Here is a 16,649-nt window from a genome sequence, read left to right on the forward strand (position 1 = left end):
GGCCTATCCAAGGTCACACCATGGTCAGTGGGGGAAGCCGGCTGCCACTTGACATGTACCCACCTCCTTCATTAGCTCTCTTTCTTCTCTGCCAGATGTGTAGCCTCCTGTGGGCTGCTACAGCAAATTATCACAGAATTGGTGGCTTAAAAAAAACGCAAATCCGTGACCTCACGGTTCTGGCCAGGACTGAAATTAAGGTGCCAGTGGGGTCAGCCTTCTCCAGAGGCTCCGGGGGAGAATCCTTTCCTTCCTCTTCCAGCTTCTGGGGGGTCCTGGTTCTCCTTGGCTTGTGTCTCTGCCCCTGTCTTGACATGGCCTCTTCTCTGCTTTGTGTCTGTGTCCAAACCTCCATCTCTTTTCTAAGACGGCAGGCATTAGGACCCCCCAAACCCAGGATGATTTCATCTTTCCTTGAACCTGCAAAGGCCCTGTTTCAAAATAATATCACTTTCTGGGGTCCTAAGTAGACGTGAATTCTGGGGGGACACTCTTCACCCTACTACACAAGGTCACCTCTCCTTAGGTCGGCCACCACTGCCCCATCTTTTCTTGGCTCTGACACCCTGGTCCCCACTGGTCCATGTGATTCCCTGGCCAGCCGTTCCCTCTCCAGCTGCCCCAGTTCCATCTCCCCCAGGCTCCAGAGCAGTCTCCCTGCACCGTGGCTTCTGTGCCACCCCACCTGCGTGTCTCCCTCTCCCACTGATTCTGAGCTTCCAGAGGGGAGGGACTGTGTCCCCAGCTCTCTGCCCAGACCCGCCAGGAGGAAGCATTTGAGGGCTATCCCGGGAATGCCCTGGAAGGAAAAGGAAGAAGTCAGAGGAGGGAGTGAGGGATGAAGGAGGAAGAAAAGGAGCAGGGTGGGCAGAAAACCCCAAAACAGGGCAATTTCAGCATCAGCGGAGGCGGCAGCTCAGGCCAAGGACCTTGCAGGCCTTTTGGGCTCATGGTCTTGGTCCACGGCCAGCTCCTCTGAAATCCGCACACCCCAAACAAGGTCATCGCAGTTCTAGTGACACCTTAAAGAAAGGATGCTCTTGGGCTTCCCTGGTGGCGCAGTGGTTGAGAGTCCACCTGCTGATGCAGGGGACGCGGGTTCGTGCCCCGGTCCGGGAGGATCCCACATGCCGCGGAGCGGCTGGGCCCGTGAGCCATGGCCGCTGAGCCTGCGCGTCCGGAGCCTGTGCTCCGCAACAGGAAAGAAATGCTCTTGAATATTTGCTGCTGTGTTTTCATTCTTGACAAGTATTTATTTTCCCTTCTCTCACCTTTTCTGGAGAAACCCTCCTGGGAGAGGCCCTAGACAGGGGCCAAGTGTTTGCTGATTTGAGCCACAAACACTTGACTCCAGGTCTTCAGTCTTTTGTTTTAATTGTGTGAGCTCTCTAGTTCATCCTCCCCCTGGGGACTCCCCTAACGACCAATCTCTGTTCACCAGGGACCTGTGTCTGTGAACTTGGGAGCTGGGGTTCCATTGGCTTAATGCTCATCAGTATTCACAAGTCACAATGCAAATGAAAATTTAAAGTCATGGTATGAGTGTATCTTTCTCCCCCAAAGCCGTAGGCATTACCTCATACTGTTACAAATAACCATGGCGCGTTTTCAGGTAGAATTGCTATTTGATAAACTCAGGGGCAATCGCTTTTTATTTCGAAGAAAGCTGTCATTAGTCTCAAAAGATTTGACATTTACTCTAAATGAGTGAGTGGGGCTTGCATTTCTAAAACCCATGGCTTTAATGCAAAGCTTTGGAAAGTGTATGCATGTTAATGATGGGTAAATCAGAGCTGAAGCTGTCCACTGAGTTTCTCCAAGGCTGTGTTTCTCTCACATTCATTCTTCCGTGTTTCCTGTGCGTTGACAAAGGTTCTTTTCCCCCTAAAACTCCACTCAGGGTCTTCTGATGAGTTCTTCTGAAACCCAACCTTGTCTTTTGTACTTCTGCGTTGTCTCTGCATCCTCCGGTCTTAGCAAGAACCTGCTAAGTTGGTTTAGCCAGAATCCCCCATCCTCCCGACCTGATCATCTTCTGATCAGGTTGCTCATCCCCTGGGGGGTTTGATCCCCCTGGCCTGCCATCAGCAGGAATCCTGAACCCCTCTCACCTCTGATGTCTCCTCTTAGTAACTTTCCATCCACCGATCCCCACCTGCTCCTCGGCTACAAATCCCCACTTGTCCCCCTTGTGTTCAGAATTGAGCCCAGTTCTTTTCCCCTTTGGTGATTGCAACTGAATAAAATCTGTCTTTACTGCTTTAACTACTGTCCTGGTTTTTCTTTGACTGTGTCTGCTGGTGACAGACGCCATGCTAGGGGTGCAGAAGTGAAGAAAGCAAAACCCCTGCCTTTGAAAAGCACAGCTTGGAGTTGGGAGCCCTTTGCTATAATGATGACATAGAGCAGAATTTTCCAGAAACTCCCCAGCCGAGATTTCGCTGCACATGGCCCGCTGTGTGCAAAAGGGATCAGCAAACTTCTGAAGGACCAGATAATAAATATTTTAGGCTTTGAGGGTCACATCAGTCTGGGTTGTACATTTCTTTTCATTTTTGCTTTGTGCATGTGTGTGTGTGTGTGTCTTGTTTTGTTTTTTACAATCTTTTAAAAGTATAAAAGCCCTTCTTAGCTCACAGACTATACAAAAACCAGCTGATTGCTGGGTGTGATCTTTTAAGAAACTGAATTGACATCTTCAACCCTGATTTAGTCATCATGAACGTGCATACACTTTCCAGAGCTCCATGTAAAAATCACAGATTTTAGAAATTCAAGCCCCATTCACTTCTTTATAATAAATGTCAAATCTTCTGAGATTGTACAAAAACTGGCAGAGGCTGTGGACAAGGATGACGAGGACAAGTTACTGAACCTCCCAGAGCCTCAGTTCCCAGGTCTATAGAGCAGAGACCATTACACCTGGGAGGTTTAGTACCTAGCAAGGTGGGAGGGCTAAATTCCATCAGGAAGGGTAAGTGTCTGTACTCACCAGTAGAGACCCTGTGCTCAGTGAGCAGTCATTCCTGGGCCTCAAGAGGCCAGAAATCGTTAAGAATATTGAGGAGAAAAATATTCACACAATAATCCACTTGCAGTTCCAGGAAAAGAAAAGGGAAGGAAGCAAGAACACGGGGCTCCACTATCATAACAATCACTCTTCTTCTGCTCCCTGTCTGAGCCCTCATGCCGGGGGAGAGATAAGCACTCGAGGTGTTGTCAGGCATTTATCCCCAGTTGTCACGTTTGTCACGTGCTCCTCCGTAGGCTCCAGAAATCACATTTTCAGCTTCTTTGTTTTCTCTTACAGAGACATCAAGCCAGACAACATACTGCTGGATGAACACGGTAAGCCTGTTATGAACGCTTTCTAGAGACTATTTCAGTGGGAACTTTGAGGCTCTGGGAATTTGGTCCTGGTCCTGGTGAGTTGGATTTTAGGGTTGACTAGAAAGCCTTGTTTTGTTTCAATCCTGGTGAATGAACAGCTGTGTAAATTTCTGGTCTGTGTTCTGCTGCGGTGAGTTAAGTCCAATGTATTTGATGGTTTCATATCTAAAGACATCACCATTCACGTCCTGGTGTGAGGACAACAGAGCAGAAATGGGAATGGGATACAAGGTTGGAAAGCTCTGAGCCTCCCAGCCCTGCTCTCTGACCTGTGAACCCGGGACTTCAGAAATGTCACTCACCTCTCTAAGCCTCAATGTCATCTTCAGTAAAATGGGGAAAATGATACCCACCTTCCAGATTGTCATGGGGATCAAATGCGATAGGGTGTGCTTGGCAAGCTAGAAATCAGTAATCAGTAATCCTCTAAGCCTTCCCTCATCCAGGCTTCTCAAGCTTTTATGTGTGTACGGAGTGTGCGCATCTTCTTAAACTGATTCAGTGGAGCGAGGTGGACCTGGGATTCTGCATTTATAACAGCTCCCAGTTGAGGCTGACACTGCAGGTCCATGGAGAAGGCTCCATGTCAGCGGCTCTCCAACTCTGGTCTTATCGGAATCCCCTGGGGGATTTGGTAAGAATCAGAGGCCAGACCCAGTCCTGTTTAGAGAACCTGGGCCTCTGTGTTCTGAGTCAGTCCCAGGGATGTGGTGCCCAGTCAAGTCAGGACAAGTCCAGGGCACAGCCCAGCAATGACTGCCAGTCTACTGCAGTCCACGCCAAAGGCAGCTTTGCAGCCAACCATCATGGCAGTCTTGGAGACTAAATTCCCCGATGTTGCTTCAGGAACTCATCTCCCGAGGGCTTTCGGGGCTGTGGGCTGGAGCGAGCAGACGGGGATTTTTCTGCTGTGCTGCTGAATCTTTCAGGGACGAGTCTGCCGCCTCATCTACACGGCTCCTCTGACCTACCTCCCCCACTCCCTCCCGCAGGCTGCGGCTGTGGCTCCAGCCCGAAGCCCCTCTAGGACTTGTGTGTGTCACCAGTGTGTCTCAGGGAATCCTGCCTCGTTGTATAGACCCCTTGGTACTGGGAGACAGAGTGGGAGTGGTGGATGGGACCATCTGGGCTCCAGTCTCCTGCCAGAGCCTGAAACCAGCCCAAGTGCTTTGGGGCAGAGAGGTGAAATCCCTGTGCTCCCGAATGGAAGGTCAAGGATGACCTTAGGTTGCCAGGGGGAAACTGAGCAGAGCTGAGGCTGCAAATCAAGGTCCCCAGTTTGTATCTAAAAGGCAGGAACCCCAGACCTGGGTCTCAGCTGGTCCCCCAACTAGCTGTGTGTCTTCAGGCAAGTTGCAAAACAAGTAATACCGCCTTGCAGGGTGGCAGAGGTCTAAGACAAGATGGGGAGGATGAGCCGTCCCAGCACCAGGACATAAAGGTGCTCGGGAGGGCTTGTATTAACTTATAGCTCTCAGCCTCTCCTGTCCCTTCTCTGCTCAGATCACAGAAGCAGGTGAGGTGGAAGGAGAAGAGGCACAGGCTGGGTGACGCAGGACCCCTGGCAGGGCTGTCCTGGAAACCAGGGGTGTGGAGGGCAGGGTTCTGGCTGGGATCCTCACGGCCCCAGCCTAGAGACTTGAGAGAGACTTTTGGACAAAGACCTTTCAGGCCCTGGGCAGCTTTCCAGAAGCAAAATCAAGGCAGGAACGCCAAGCAGTAGGAATAATTCAGCCGTTTACTCTAGGATGAAATGAGACTCAGCAAGCCTGTGGGGTTAGCCAGGGCCTGCCTGACGCCGTAGTTCCTGCCCAATGCTACAGCCTCGGGTCAGAGCTCACACAGCCTTCTCCAGGTTCCCTCGTTCCTGGGCTCCTGGATCTCCATCCATCCCTTCCTACCTCCCCTTCTGTGCTCGTCCTCACCTCTCCCCCTCAGCCCTTTCCCACTTTCCTCCCAGATCTCCCCATCCTTCCCCACCTCCCGCATGCCTTACACAGTGTCCTGACCCTGCCCTCTGGCTTTGCAGCATCCCACACACTCCCCAAGGATTCGAACCCTCCTCTCTCTTCTCTAAGCTCCTTTTTCATCAAGCTTGCTGTCGAGACAGAGCACTGAACACTATTTCATACTAAGATGTGAATGGCTGATGCCCTCCCCTCCATCAGCTTTAGCATCCAGTGAGTGCCTTTTTGGGCAGTGCAGAAGGAAAAGCAGGAGCAGAGGATTCTCAAAAAACACAAATCTTCTCCCCTAGGAGAGAAGGACAAGAGAGGAGACTGTGGCTATGGTTTTCCTTCCCCTGATTTATGACAGGAGATAGATGCTCATCAGCTTTTCTTTCTTTTTTTCTTACTTAGTCATTGTTGCCTTTTTTCCCCCTCCAGCTTTATTGAGGTGTGATTGGCAAATAAAAACTGTATATGGTTAGGTTGTACAATGTGATTTTTTAAAGGTGTACAACATGATGATTTAATACACATATACATTGTGAAATTAACAACACAAGGTAATGAACGTATCCAGCACCTCTTAAGGTTCCGTTCTTATTGTGTGAGTGGTGAGAACATTTAAGATCTACCCTCTTAGCAAATTTCAACCACACACCACAGTATTATTAACTACTGTCACCATGCTGTACATTAGATCTCCTTACCCTGTTGTTAAATGCATTTTAAAAAAAAACAGCTTACAAAACAGATAACTATTTCTATTTAAAGAGTTTGCTGATTGATCTCATTAAGTGTTTTCTCAGAGAACAAGTTGGTTGCTGTGTTTACAGTGAGTCATAAGCATAATTAAATAAATGCATTCATATTTTATTCAAAATGTTCAAGATCTGCTGGTTATACAAAATCCAAGGCTCTCACAGAAGCGTCTCCGCTCCCCCGGTGTCTGCTCTGCTTCCTGATCTTGCAGGCTGGTCTTATCTCCTAGAATGGGCGCTAATTCTACTCCGAGATTTGGGGTCTCTTGGCTAGCAGCAAAAGCAGAGGGAGACCGTACCTGGAGGTAAAATGAAGTTGAAGGAGGATGCAGCATCAGTGTGAGTGTGAGAGGAAGAGTTGAGAGTGCTTTAGGGCTGAGGGCAAAGTGCTCTAGGAAATGGGGAATTTAAAACTGTAGAGGGAAGGGGAAGGGATTGCATTCATTTTCTGTTGGTACAATAATGCTGGGTGATGAATAAGCACATGAATTTAATGGCATAAGCAAGAAGCATCCAGTTAGCTCACAGGCCTGTGGGGTTACGCTCTTGTAGACAGGGCTTGCTCCTAAGACTGAGGTCCTGCAGGGTCAGCCAGGCAGCTACGGTGACGTTGGCTGTGCTCACTCCCGTGTCTGGGGGTCGCCTGGCTGCCAGCTGGTACACCGTGACCTTGGCTCATTGACTGGGCAACTCGGCCCAGCTCCTCATGGCTCACCTTCTGGCAGGCCAGCCCTGTGTGACCTCACGTGGCCATAGCAGAAACAGAGGCAGGGAAAGCCCAGTCCCTTAAGCCACCACCTGCATCACATTTGCTGCCATCCCAGTGGGCAAAGCAACTCACAAGACCCCACCGGGTCGGGGTTGAGCACTGCCAAATGACATGGCGAGAGGAAGGATACAGAGGAGGAGGAACTGCGGAGATTCATGCAGTCATCCAGCAGATGGGCAGGTGGGGGGCTGGTCTTTAACACGTGGGAGCTTGACTTTCCCCCAGATGAGCAAAGAGCCGGGAGTCAGAGACAGAAGGGCAGTGCCTGCGTTTTGCCCTTAGTGTCTACTGAGGACCCTTGGTCAAAATGTACTGACCATATACTGTCAGCTTTCTTATCTGAGGTTTCATATTCTCGAATTGAACCAACCTCAGATGGCAAACATTCAGGAAAAAAACTCCGGAAAGTTCCGAAAAGCAAAACTTGAATTTGCTGCTAGCTGACAACTATTTACATAACATACGCATTGTACTTACAACTATTTACATAGCATTTACATTGTACGAGGTATTGATAAGTAAAAAAAAAAAGTATATGGAAGGGTGTGCCCAGGTTATAGGTAAATTGTACACCATTTTATACGTGGGACTTGAACATCCAAAGATTTGGGTATCAGTGGGGGTCCTGGAACCAATCCCCTGCAGATACTGAGGGACAACTGTAGCTCTGTCCTCTTCTGTATGCAAGAAAGTAATTCCTTCACTTTTGCAGACCTGCCATAAGCCAGGTGTTGTGACAGGCGACCCAAGGACACAGACCCCCTGTGGCCGAGGACATCGTGGTCTAGGGTGGCGCTTCTCAGCCACGGCTGCGTGTCACCCAGGAACCGTAAAAGGTGCCGATGCCCAGGTCCCACCCGCAGAGGCACTCACTTGACTCATCTCGCAGGAGAAAGTGCTGGGCGGGGTGTGTGGGGGGGTGAACGTGGGGTTAAAGCTACCAGGTGGTAGCTTTAAGGTGTAGCCAGGGCTGAGGGAGGGACAGAAAAGTAAACAGGTGATTCTGACCCAGCAGGGTCAGTGCTGGGACGGGCAGGGGTGAGGCTGTGCCGGAGCAGAAGGGCAGTGAAGCTGGGGGAGGGGGAGGGGGAGGGAGGGCTTTCTGGATCCTCCCTCCAGAGTGTGGGCACCAGAGCATTTGGGAGCAGAGCATTCCAGAGGGCAAAGGAGAAAGCTCCACTGGCCAGAGGACAGCAGGCTGTGAGGCGTAGAACTCCTTCTTTTCTCAGGGACCTCGGGATGGGCGCTTGGGGATCAGAAACCTCACCTGGACGTTTAGTAACAGGTGACACAGCAGCCGTGCCAGCAGAGTGAATCTGTTTTCTCATTGTATCCCTAAACACCCCACTGCCAGGATCCAGACAGCCAGGGACAGCTCCTGTGCCCCAGAACCCCTGAAATCATTCAGACTAGCCAGTCCTAAGCCTGCTTGCCCTGCCTTGCCTGTTCCTTCCCACAGAAACCACCAGAAAGGCTCTTGGCCACATTTCCTCCCTTCTCCCTCTGTCTCATGACTAACGCTAGTACTTCCCTGGGGAGACCCACATGGTGTGATGTGACCCGTCCTCTTAGGAACTGTGAATAACAAACTATCTTTTCAATGGCAATTGTCTCCTAATCTGCGGACTTCACTTCTAATTTTCTATTAACAGGCTCTATTTCAGAGCACTTATTCACTGGACTTATTTCAAAGAATTTCCTCTCCATCTGTTGCTGACATATTTGTCGGCAAGTGTTCCCCAAAACGGCAGTGGCCAGCAGCAACACCCCCTTATCACTTGTCAAAACACTGTATGTGCTGTGACATCCCCCTCACGAGACTCCAGGAAATTAACAAATCAGGCGCGTGTTGATTCTGAAGCCTCAGATGCAGGGATTGGAGCAGCTGAGATGGAAGTGGGAAAAGCCACCCAGGCAAATTGGGGGGGTGGGCAGAGGTGTTTCTGCTAAGTCAGAGGGGCCAACAGTGCGTGTCATTATTCTAGACGAGTTTAAGAATAAAGCTTAGGAGTGTGGCTTAAAGCTAGCCTGGAGTCCTTGGGAGGTTGGTAATGAGATTCTTTCTGAAGACTGCTGGGAATGGAAGTGTCTAGCACAGTGTGATGTCTTAAAGTCCTGAAGACCCAGAGCAGGAATCTCTGAGGACCCCCAATAAATAGCCCCCTGTATTAGTTTCCTAGGGGTGCTGGAACAAAGTCCCACAGATTGAGAGGCAATAAACAGCAGAGATGTATTGTCTCCCAGTCCTGGAGACTAGGAACCCGAGGTCAAGGTGTCCGCAGGGCTGTGCTCCCTCTGAAGGTGACAGGGAAGGGTGTGTGTCATGTCTGTCTGCCAGCTTCTGGTTTGGAGACACGCATACTTCTTTGACTTGAGACGGTGTAACTCCAGACTTCAAATGGCATTCTCCTTCTGCTTCCTTTCTGCTTCCAAACCTTGCCTGAGTGCATTTGAAAGGCAGAAGCTAAATCTTGTCCAGAACCCTAGCTGCAAGAGGGTCAGGACATGTGGTTTTTCTCTCTTTCTGGTCCTTATAATACAGGAGGCAGGAAAGAATGGAGTGGAAAAGGATGCTAGGTATCAAAATATAGTCTCTATCCCCGTGCCTCTCAGTCATTGCAAAGAGCAGATCATGGCTGAGAAAGTTTATAGAAACCTCCCTGTAAACCTAATTCACTGTGATTAGTATGATTGCATAAAATTACATGCCAACACAGAGACGTGGAAGGGAAATGATTGATCAGGGAGCCATGGCTATGCTGTAGTAACTAATTAACCCAAAATCTCGTGACTTAACATTAAAAGCCACAGAAGTAGAGAAAAGGGGAAAGAAACTCAGAACTGTTGAGCCCTCTCAAAAGCCTTGGGGGAGACGGTTTCCAAGCAGCATCATATCAAATAGGGTGTGAAGGCTGGGCGGGTTTTACGAAATCACAATATATCCCGGGGGAAGGCGTTGAAACTCGTCTTGGGTGGGAGTTCCCCCGAATCTCAGCCTAGGAGCTCAAGAAATCCCACACGTGTTGCATTTCTTGTACCCTGCTATTGCTTGTTCAGCCCCGCACAGGGGGAGCAGGGAGCACACAGATTTTTTTGGTTTTTTGAAGATTGATTTATTTATTATTTATTTATTTTATTTAGTTTTGGCTGCGTCGGTCTTAGTTGCGGCACGCAGGATCTTCATCGTGGTGCGTGGGCTTCTCTCTGGTTGTGGCGTGCGGGTTTTCTCTTCTCTAGTTGTGGTGCACAGGCTCCAGGGTGTGTGGGCTCTGTAGCTGTGGTGCGTGGGGTCCAGAGCACGTGGGCCCTGTGGTTTGCAGCACACGGGCTCTAGTTGAGGCCCGCGAGTTCAGTAGTTGAGGCGCGCGCGGGCTTAGTTGCCCTGCGGCCTGTAGGATCTTAGTTCCCTGACCAGGGATCGAACCAGCATCCCCTGCATTGGAAGGGGGACACTGGACAACCAGGGAAGTCCCACACAGATTGTTTTGAAAGTCCTTCTTTCCCATCCCATGTCCAAGATAGGGGAGGAGGTCAAATCAAATAGAACAGAAGAAAATCAGAGGGTCATTCATTCTACGTTAGGCAAAGGTGTGCCCCGAAACAGAGTCCATCTTTGGTTGAGGTAAAGCCAAATGAAGACTGGATAAGCTGGTGCCTTGGAATTTGATTTGGTTTCTTTCTTTCTTTCTTTTCTTCTTCCTTCCTTCCTTCCTTTTCCCTCTCCTCAGCCCCTCTCTCTTTCTGCCGCTGTCCTGCAGTACATTCACTGTCATCTTCATGAGGGCAACAGGAAACAGTGCCCAGGATGTGTGATCCTGAGGGAAGTATCACAGCCAGGGTAGCATCACACTGACATCTTGGAAGTACAGATATTATTAGCAGTGAGCATGTGAGCCTGTCATGGGCGGGGCAGTTGAGTCTACAGCAAGGTTCTCGTCCTCTTGGGCATCCAGCTGTGTCTTTTCAGCAGCACCACTGTGACCTCTGGCTTAGGCATGATGTAGACCCTGTAAACCAGCTAAGGTGGGGATAGATGTTCCCACGAGGCTTTACTCCAAATTCCAGGGAAACAAGGCAGAAAATAATGTGGGAGGAGATCATCTCTTACATATGGACCCCCTGTCAGCCTAACTCCCAATCTAGTGCCCTCTGGTGGGCACTACCTTAGCACTCACTCCCAGGAATTCACAGCCACGAATCCAATCTTGGCTTCCTGAGGATAGATCTAGAGAGAACTCACTCCGCAGGAAACAAAGCCTGACGTTCGGTTGACTATCCCCTCCCAAGCAGACCCCATCTTTTCCTGGATTGTGGCCTTGTCGGTCCCAGTGAGAGCACTGCACTGCCCTCACTCATTTGGTAAATACCCACGCGGGTTTGGGGTTATTTCATTACAGGGGCTGAGAGGGGAGAAGGGAAGGGGGGGTGGCATGGTGGAGCAGGAATAGACACTTGTGCAATGTAGCTGCAGATGAAACAGATGAAAAGTCAGCAAAATTCAGGAAGGCTTTGGATGTTTTCTCCTGGAATATACAGGGAAGATGCAGGAATCAGTCTTCGAAGTAGGAGTCCCTGTTACTGGTAATACTGAGAAGATTCTCTGCATTGCCAGTTATACCGCAATGAGGGGACTGTGGATGGGACTTTAGCCCCGTGTAATCTCCATCATCCCATCCCCCAGTTCCATGACACAGGTAACTGGCACATCCTTAGTGTCTGCAGTTCCAAGCCCCCTCCACCCATATGCACAGGTAGGAGGTGCTCATTAAATGATTGCTAAGTGAATGAAGAAATGAGTGAGAATTTTTCCAAGTCACGTGGATGTCAAGTACTTTTGTACTCGGAAAATAGCCCAAGTTACAGGTCCTCGTGGTGCCAATCCTGACACTGGCACCAGTGATTACAAAAACCGTGGAGAGGGTGGCTGAGTCCCATCAGCTGAGTCCAGCTGAAAAAGTGACGTTGCTACAGTTTTAAAAGTCAAAAATTGAAATGGAGTGTTGTCAACTCCTGTAAATACCATGATAGCCTTAAGAAGTAAAGAATGAAGAAAGGTGATAGGATTGCCTACCATATTTCCTTCATTCAGTCTTTTGTTTGGTCAGTCGATCAGCCAGTCAACAAACACTTGATAAGTACCTTTTCCAGGTCAGGCCAGTGCTAAGGTACTGGGGACATAGAAATGAATGAGGGAGGATTCCTGGCCTCAAGGAGATGAACAAAGTGATGGATACAACATGGTGAATGCTAGCATGGGAATGACAATAGAGGGGACTGTGGAGGTATGGGTCGGGGTCCAGAGGAGAAGCCTAAACTAGTCAGTCTGCCATGGATTAAATGTGTCTCCACCAAAATTCATGTTGAAGCCTTAACCCCCAGTGTGATGGTACTTGGAGTTGAGGCCTTTAGGAAGTAATTGGGTTTGGAAGAAGTCATAGGGTTGGAGCCCCCATGATGGGATTCGTGCCCTATAAGGGGATGAAGGGACCAGAGCTCTCTCTCTCTCCACCATGTGAGGATACAGCAAGAAAGCTGTCATGTAAACTAGGAAGAAGACCTTCACCAAGAACCCTACCATGCTGGCACCCTGATCTTGGACTTCCGGCTTCCAGGACTGTGATGAATAAATGCTTGCTGTTTACACCACTCAGTCTGTGGTAATCTGTTTTAGCAGCCCAAGCCAACTAAGACACACACACCCCTCATGGTAGTGAGTCTCCTGTTAGTGGAAGCAAGCAAGCAAAGGTTAGATGTGCATCCAGCAGTAATATAACTCTCCAGCCAGGTTTTGAAGAATGAATGGAAATCTGCGAGGCAGAGGGGAGGAAAAAGCATTCCAAATGGTGTCAGAGTCTTGGAGGTGTGATGAATTTCCATGAGTTCAGAGAAAGGAGAGAAGCAGGGCTGGAGTTCAGGATTCATAAACAGGGCTGGGAGGATGATTATTGATTATTGATTCTCTCATTAAAACTTGTACTAACAAATCTCACACAGTATCCTGGGCTCCTTCTCTCCCTGAATTTTGAATGTTTTTAATTTACAGAAAACAAATAGCTGAAAAGTCAGTTCATATTTGCACATTTTGTAGTAAATTTCCATCCTCCTTAGAAGGAACTCGGAGACCTCATAAGGCACTAATTTTCACTTTCCCACATCTTGACTCAACTGTTAAAGGAGACACACCAGGAAGTTACAGCTCATCAACTCACACGGTACAGAAACCAGAAGTGGAATTCTGCTGTCTGGCGCTCCTGTTGGACGTGAATTCCCTGTAGACTGGTCGGCCTCAGAGCTGCCCCAGATCCTCCACCCCAGAGGGCCGGAAGGAAGTAAGGGCTGGGCTGTGAGACTCAGCTCTGAAGGGGGCAGCGTGGGGCGGAGGAAATGCCTGCCCCGGAAGAGGCTGGAGACAAACAGCTTCCCACGTATCAGCTGCTGACCGTGGATGAGTCACTGGTCTCTGGAGCTTCAGGCTACTCTTCTGTAAAAAACAGGGTAGCCATACCCCCCTGATAAGAGTACTTAAGGATTAAATGCGCTTCAGCACCAATTATGTACCAGTTATGCAACCCTAAACGACAGCAGCTTAAATAGATGGGGGATACATTGTTTTTCTCCCTCTTTATCAGTTTCCCTGCTTTGACTATTGCCCCTACAATCCATACACAAGCCAAAGTGATTCTAAAGTGAGTTGGATTGTATCTCTCTTTCTCAAAACCCTCTCACTTGGAGTAAAAGCCATCTGAGCCCCTTTCCCACTTTCTGTCTCTGGCCCCCTCGCTGGTCCCTTGCAGGGCCTTTTTGCTGCCCATTCCCTCTGCCATCACACTCCTCCCCCAGAAGTCCAATGGCTTGCTGCCTCTCTTCTTTGGGTCTTTGCTCAAAGGTCACATTCTCAGTCCCTATCTACCCTGTTTAATGCTTACAACTACCCTACAAGGTACTTATTAGTATTAGAAGAATCAGAGGCTTATAGAGTGGAATAACCTGCCCAAATCTCATGGTAAGTGTCTGCATCAATTAGGACACCAGCAGTGTGTGGCAAAGAACAGGGAGCCCAACTCAAAGAGTCCTAAACAATAAAGGGGTTTTTTTAGCTTGTATAACTGAAGCCCAGTGGAATGTGGCTTCAGGCAGGGTTCGCTCAGGCTTTGGCACCATTTCTCTGCCACCCTTGCAGCTCTGCCTTATCCAAGGATAGGCTTCATCTTTAGCTTGTCTTTCTTTGTGGAAGCCAATGGCTTCTACAGTTCCTGGGGGGTCAGGGGGGTGGTTATATCCCCACATCACACTGGCCAAAGGCAGAGAATATCTCTTTAGGTAGCTCCTGAAAAAAAAGAAAGAAAACTCTTCATTTCCTGAATCCCTAGAAAATCATCTCCCCAGTTTTCATTGTCCCCAATTGGTTCATATGCCCAACCCTGAGCCAACTGTTAGAGCCAAAGGGTGAGGTTAGCCTGGCTGGCTGCAGCTGGAGCCACATGCCCCATTCCACAGCCAGATGTGCAGGGATGAGTAGTTGCTGAGATAAGGGGATGTGAGTGGCCACAAACAGCAGATGGCCCACACAGGAGCACAGCTGTTTGTTCTTGAGCAATCTGACTCTAAAGACTGTGTTCTTAACCACAGTGCTCTAAGCCCTTCAACCAGGGAAAGGACACCATCATTGTATGCAGGTGATGTGCTTCTATGCCTAGAAACACCAAAAGGCTCACTAGAAAAATTATCAAAATTAATAGCGGGTTGTGAAATTTAAGAGAGACATAATTGCTTTTCAAAGACTCACAAAAATTTAACGAAACAGAAGTAGTTTTCTCTTTGGTAAAAGTCTAATCTCTCCTCCATTGACATTTACTGTGACCCAAGCTGCTTCTACTTTGTTGCTCCTCATCTGTGTGGCCCAGAATAACCCCCCAAGTCCACATAACAGGTGACAGAATTGGGGGGTAGTGGAGGGAAGGAGGGAATTCTCATTCCCTTTAAGGAACTATCCTGAAAGTTGCAAATATCATTCTGTTCATATCCCATTGGTCAGAACCTTGTCACATGACCACAGCCAGCTGCAAGGGAGTCTGGGAAATATAGTCTTTAACTGGGTGAGCATGAACTCAGTTAAAAATTCTGTTACTACCTAGAAGGGGAGATGGGGTATTGGCAGATAATATCTTATACTATGGATGATTAATAGGAGATAAATAAGCAAAACTTAAGAGCTTTTTATTGTACTAAAAACAACTAAGTATAAAAAGAAAAGGAAAATATTTTCATTCAGAATAGTGACCAAAACTATATAATATCTAGGAATAAATTTATCCAGGGAGTTACAAGGTCTAAATGAAGAGAACACTAAACATACACTGAAGGAATAAAGCTGAATGAAAGACAGAGCATGACCTTGGGTGGATTACATGTCCACACTTGTCACATGAATGCATAACTTAGTGTAATTCCTATCAAAATCTTAATGGGAGTATCTCCTAATTCATCTCCAAAAATAAACATTTGAGAATAAATATTCTTTTCTATGTTTCCAAGAAAACATGGAAAAGAAACAATCATGAGGGTGACCACTCTCATCTAATTTTACAATGGGCTACAAATCTATTGTAATGAAATGAGTATAGTTCTGGTCCAGCAATAAACAATAGGTCAGTACAACAGAAGAGAGAATCCATATGCAAATCCACATATACGTGTGACTTGATGTAAAATGAAGGTCACATTACAAGTTACTGGGAAAGGATGAAATTTTCAATAAATGTTGAAACAAATAGCTATCTATTTGGAAGAAATAAAATCAGAAACTATATCATACCATATAGAAAAATATAATCCATATGGTTGGGAGATTTAAATATTGATACAAAATATAAATTATACATATGTGTCTTATAAGAAAATATTGAGGAATATGTAAAATCTTGGGGGTAGAATAGGTTTCTGGAAACTGGAAAGTTATAAGAAAAATAATACTCAGAAACTATAAAAATAATATATTGTTTGAATTCTTTAAACTTTCATATGGAAGAGATACTATAAAGTCAAAAGAAAAGCAATAATCTAGAAGAAGATATTTTCAGTTGATGGACCAGAGAAGAGGGTAAATGTATTGAATAGTCAAGGAGCTCTGACTGAAAATTGACCAATATTCTAGATAGGCAGTTCGCAGGGATACTGGTCACATGAAAACTATGCAGCCGCATCAGCACTGAAATAACATTTCTCATCATCTGATAATAGCCAATAAGTAAAATTATTGATAACAGTGAGTGCTAGTAGAAGTGCAGAGAAATACACACTCATATTCTGTTTATAGTACCATAAATTGTAAGTTTTGGGAACATAAAATGCATACCCTTTAACTACACGCTTCCACTTCTGGGAATTTATCCAGTCAAAATAAAAGTAGCAATATGTAAAGATAAGTTCAAGAATACTACTGCTGCATATTTTATAAGAACAAGACAAACAATTAAGCAAACAAAACTGGAAACAACCTGAGTGCCATAATAGGAGAATTGTTGAATAAATATGGTATAACCATATATGGAATACTCTGCAAATACAGGTCCACAATTTCTTATCTGAAATTATTGGAGTCAGATATGGTTTCATAACTCAGATATTTTCAGACTTAAATATATACTTGTATTAAATAATATATATCATAATAATATGAATATAGTTTCTAACATAACATATAATAATATTTTAAAATATATGCTGTATATTATGTTATATACATAGTACTGTATACTATGTAGCAAGGCTTGGAGAGCATCT

The 16,649-nt window shown here is 47.1% G+C and overlaps 1 protein-coding gene across 4 annotated transcripts in view; it reads left to right on the forward strand.

The window, feature by feature from the left end:
- STK32B (serine/threonine kinase 32B) overlaps nt 1–16,649 on the forward strand; it is a 342,630-nt gene that overhangs the window by 269,313 nt on the left and 56,668 nt on the right. For all 4 annotated transcript variants that reach the window (XM_060011802.1, XM_060011803.1, XM_060011804.1 and 1 more), the window contains exon 5: nt 3,311–3,348. In XM_060011802.1, coding sequence (XP_059867785.1) covers nt 3,311–3,348 — 38 coding nt within the window. The remainder of the gene's footprint in view (nt 1–3,310; nt 3,349–16,649) is intronic.

This window comes from Delphinus delphis, chromosome 5 (genome assembly GCF_949987515.2).
Source record: "Delphinus delphis chromosome 5, mDelDel1.2, whole genome shotgun sequence".
Classification (NCBI taxonomy): Eukaryota; Metazoa; Chordata; class Mammalia; order Artiodactyla; family Delphinidae; genus Delphinus; species Delphinus delphis.